At 61.8% G+C, this 2,879-nt stretch overlaps 1 protein-coding gene across 1 annotated transcript in view; it reads left to right on the top strand.

Moving 5' to 3' along the window:
- LOC104273264 (semaphorin-3D-like) overlaps nucleotides 1–2,879 on the top strand; it is a gene marked incomplete at its 3' end in the record, with an annotated part of 10,570 nt that overhangs the window by 6,717 nt on the left and 974 nt on the right. Inside the window, exons 5-11 of the mRNA XM_009868526.1 lie at nucleotides 111–230; nucleotides 592–694; nucleotides 1,162–1,290; nucleotides 1,621–1,766; nucleotides 2,007–2,121; nucleotides 2,281–2,350; nucleotides 2,725–2,869. Coding sequence (XP_009866828.1) covers nucleotides 111–230; nucleotides 592–694; nucleotides 1,162–1,290; nucleotides 1,621–1,766; nucleotides 2,007–2,121; nucleotides 2,281–2,350; nucleotides 2,725–2,869 — 828 coding nt within the window. The remainder of the gene's footprint in view (nucleotides 1–110; nucleotides 231–591; nucleotides 695–1,161; nucleotides 1,291–1,620; nucleotides 1,767–2,006; nucleotides 2,122–2,280; nucleotides 2,351–2,724; nucleotides 2,870–2,879) is intronic.

Below are 2,879 nucleotides of genomic sequence, written 5' to 3'. Positions count from 1 at the left end.
GGAGGAGGATCTGGTTGAGCGCCTGCATCTCAAGCAGACATGCCATGGGGCTGGGCACCAAGTGCCCAGACCTGGGCTCAGCCCGCTAACAAACATCTCCCCTTGAGCAGACAGACTGTGCCAACTTCATCCGCCTCCTCCAGCCCTTTAACAGGACCCACGTGTTCGCCTGTGGGACTGGCTCCTACCAGCCCGTCTGTGCCTTCATCCAGCTGGGAGCCCGAGGGAAGGTGAGGAACATCCTGCACAGCCACATGCCCTTTGCAGAAGGCAGCAAGAGACCCGCAGAACACCCCTATCCTGGGCATGTGACCCTGTAACTGGGAAGAGAGGAAGCCCCAGAATCTGGCGAGGGTGGCCACGCTGACGCAGTCCCAGCTGTCTGCATGGACTTGCCACAAATGGCAAGAAGTAGTCCCAGCTTGGCAGTTCCAGAGAGCCCAGTGGGGACAGGGCCTGGACCTGACAGCCCCCTCAAGGGGTCATCTTGTTGCAGAGCTGAGCACACTGGCCTCTTTCCCACTTTCCTCCACATGCCCGGCTGGTTTCCAGCCTCCCCCTGGACTGACATATCCTGTTTGGCTCTGGCAGGGCCCTGGGGCTCCCCCCATGAGACTGGTGACCCACTCCTTGGAATCGGGGCGAGGACGGTGCCCATACAGCCCCCACGAACCCTTCACAGGACTCCTTGTCGGTAAGTGAGGGCGGGGAGCCAAGGCAATGCTGGAAGGTGGGAGCACTGGGAATGGTCTGTGCTGGGAGGTGACAGCAGCATCACCTGCACCCCTGCTCTGCTGTGGGTGGCTGCGGTACAGGGCTGGGGTCTGAGCAGGTGAGAGCAGGAGGGTCCATCCCGCAGAGCTCGATCCTGCCCCGGCTCACCCCAGCCTCACGGGTCCTGAGCAGAATGACAACTGCAGGGTGCAGATCGAGTGGCGCTGGCGTGAGGGCACGTGGTGCCACCAGCCTGCCCACCTCGTACCGACACTGTGCAAGCACTGGGTGGGTTGCAGGGCTAGAAGCCGTGCTGGGTTGTGGACCTGGAGGAGTCTCCTGGCCAGGCTGTGCCATCCTCACCCTCCTCAATCCTTCGAGGAGACAGGGGAATCTTGCCAGTGTACTTCCATTAGCAGCACCCTGACCCACCCTCTGACCCCGCAGATGGGGAGCTGTACTCGGGCACCTCCAGTGACTTCATGGGCAGCAGCGCTGCCTTCTTCCGGACCTGGATCCACGGGGCTGAGCAGAGCTACATCCGCACAGAGCAAAACCAGGACCACTGGCTACATGGTATGAGTGGGGGGACCTGTGGGGAGCAGCGAGCTGTCCTGTCTGCTGGGGCCAGGCTGGGACCAGCACTGGGGTCAGAGCTCGGCGGTCTGGCCCCCTTCTCCTCTGCTTGGGGAGGCACTGAGGAAGCCTCTGGTGGGATCCGCACTCCAGCATGCGCTCTGCAGCCTGGGCACGAGGAAAAGGGCCCCACTTTCTGGGAAGCAGAGTCTCTGTGAGGCAGCTTTTGTACCCTGAGCATCTCACGCTGTTTGCAAGGGCTTTCAAGGGCAGTACAAAAGGTTTGGATCAGGGCATGGGGCCATGCTGTGCTGCTTCTTCATCCTGCAGAGCCCACGTTTGTCAGTGCCTACGCCATCCCTGATACCTACAACCCGCACGATGACAAGGTCTACATCTTCTTCCGCGAGACAGCCATGGAAGCTGGGCAGTGGGAGAGGCGGCACATCCATGCCAGGGTGGCCCGGGTCTGCAAGGTCAGTCACCAAAGGCCAGCACACCATGGCCAGGTGTCCCACCAGGTGGGCTTTTACCTCCTTTGGGCTATGGGGCATCCCAAGCAGGGGCCAAGAGCAGGATGTGAGGGCGTCACCACACACCTACCACAGAGCAGACAGCTCAGGGCCAGGGGTGTCACACTGTGGGGATGGAGGAGCGTGTGGTGGTGAGGGAGACTTAGAGAGGCTGGACTCAGCTCAGCTCTCGGTGCCCAACAGAACGACGTTGGAGGGAAGCGCAGCCTCATCAACCGCTGGAGCACGTTCCTCAAGGCCCGCCTGGTGTGCTCCATCCCTGGGCCCCAGGGCACCGAGACCCACTTCGACCAGCTCGGTGAGCACACAGCCCCCTCGGCAGCCAGGAGCAATGCTGCTTCACCACAGTGGCTCCTTGCCCTTCCCCATGGGGATGGCCAGCCAAGGATGTCCACCTGCATCCCCAGCAACGGTGCTCCAGCTCCTGGGAGACTCATCCCCATCCCTCTCTTTGCAGAAGATGTTTTCCTCCTGCGCACCCGAGACCCCCAGAACCCCCTTGTCTTTGGTCTCTTCACTGTCTCCAGGTGAGCAGGGCTCTGGGCGGGCCTCGGGCTAACCCTTGCGTGGAGCAGTCCAGCCCCTGCCAGTCCCTCACCAGTCTGTCTCATGGGGAGCCCTGCAGGGGAGAAGGGCAGGACTGGCACCCAGCTGGCAGAGAAGGGCCACCAGCCATTCACTGCTTTTCCTGCTGCTGGCTCACCAGCCCATCTGTCAAACCACCAGGTTTGGCACCAGCACAGCTGACGGTCCATGCCAGGCTGGACTGACTGTGCCAAAAGCATTCCCCTCACCCTCTGGGTGCTGTGCACAACTCCAGGGCTGACAAGGGACAGCATGGGCTCAGGGTCATGGTCCCCCAGGCTGGCAGTGACATGACAGCCCCACTCTCCCCCTGCAGCGGTGTCTTCAGTGGCTCTGCTGTCTGCATCTATTCCATGGCTGCTGTGAGAGCTGCCTTCAGCGGCCCCTTTGCACACAAGGAAGGATTTGACTACCGCTGGGTAGAATACAAGGGCCGTGTGCCCTATCCCCGTCCTGGCACGGTAAGGGGCT

This window comes from Apaloderma vittatum, unplaced genomic scaffold (assembly GCF_000703405.1).
Source record: "Apaloderma vittatum isolate BGI_N311 unplaced genomic scaffold, ASM70340v1 scaffold27534, whole genome shotgun sequence".
Classification (NCBI taxonomy): Eukaryota; Metazoa; Chordata; class Aves; order Trogoniformes; family Trogonidae; genus Apaloderma; species Apaloderma vittatum.
The sequence above is the reverse complement of the archived record's forward strand: the minus strand, read 5'-3'. Positions and strand labels throughout refer to the sequence as shown.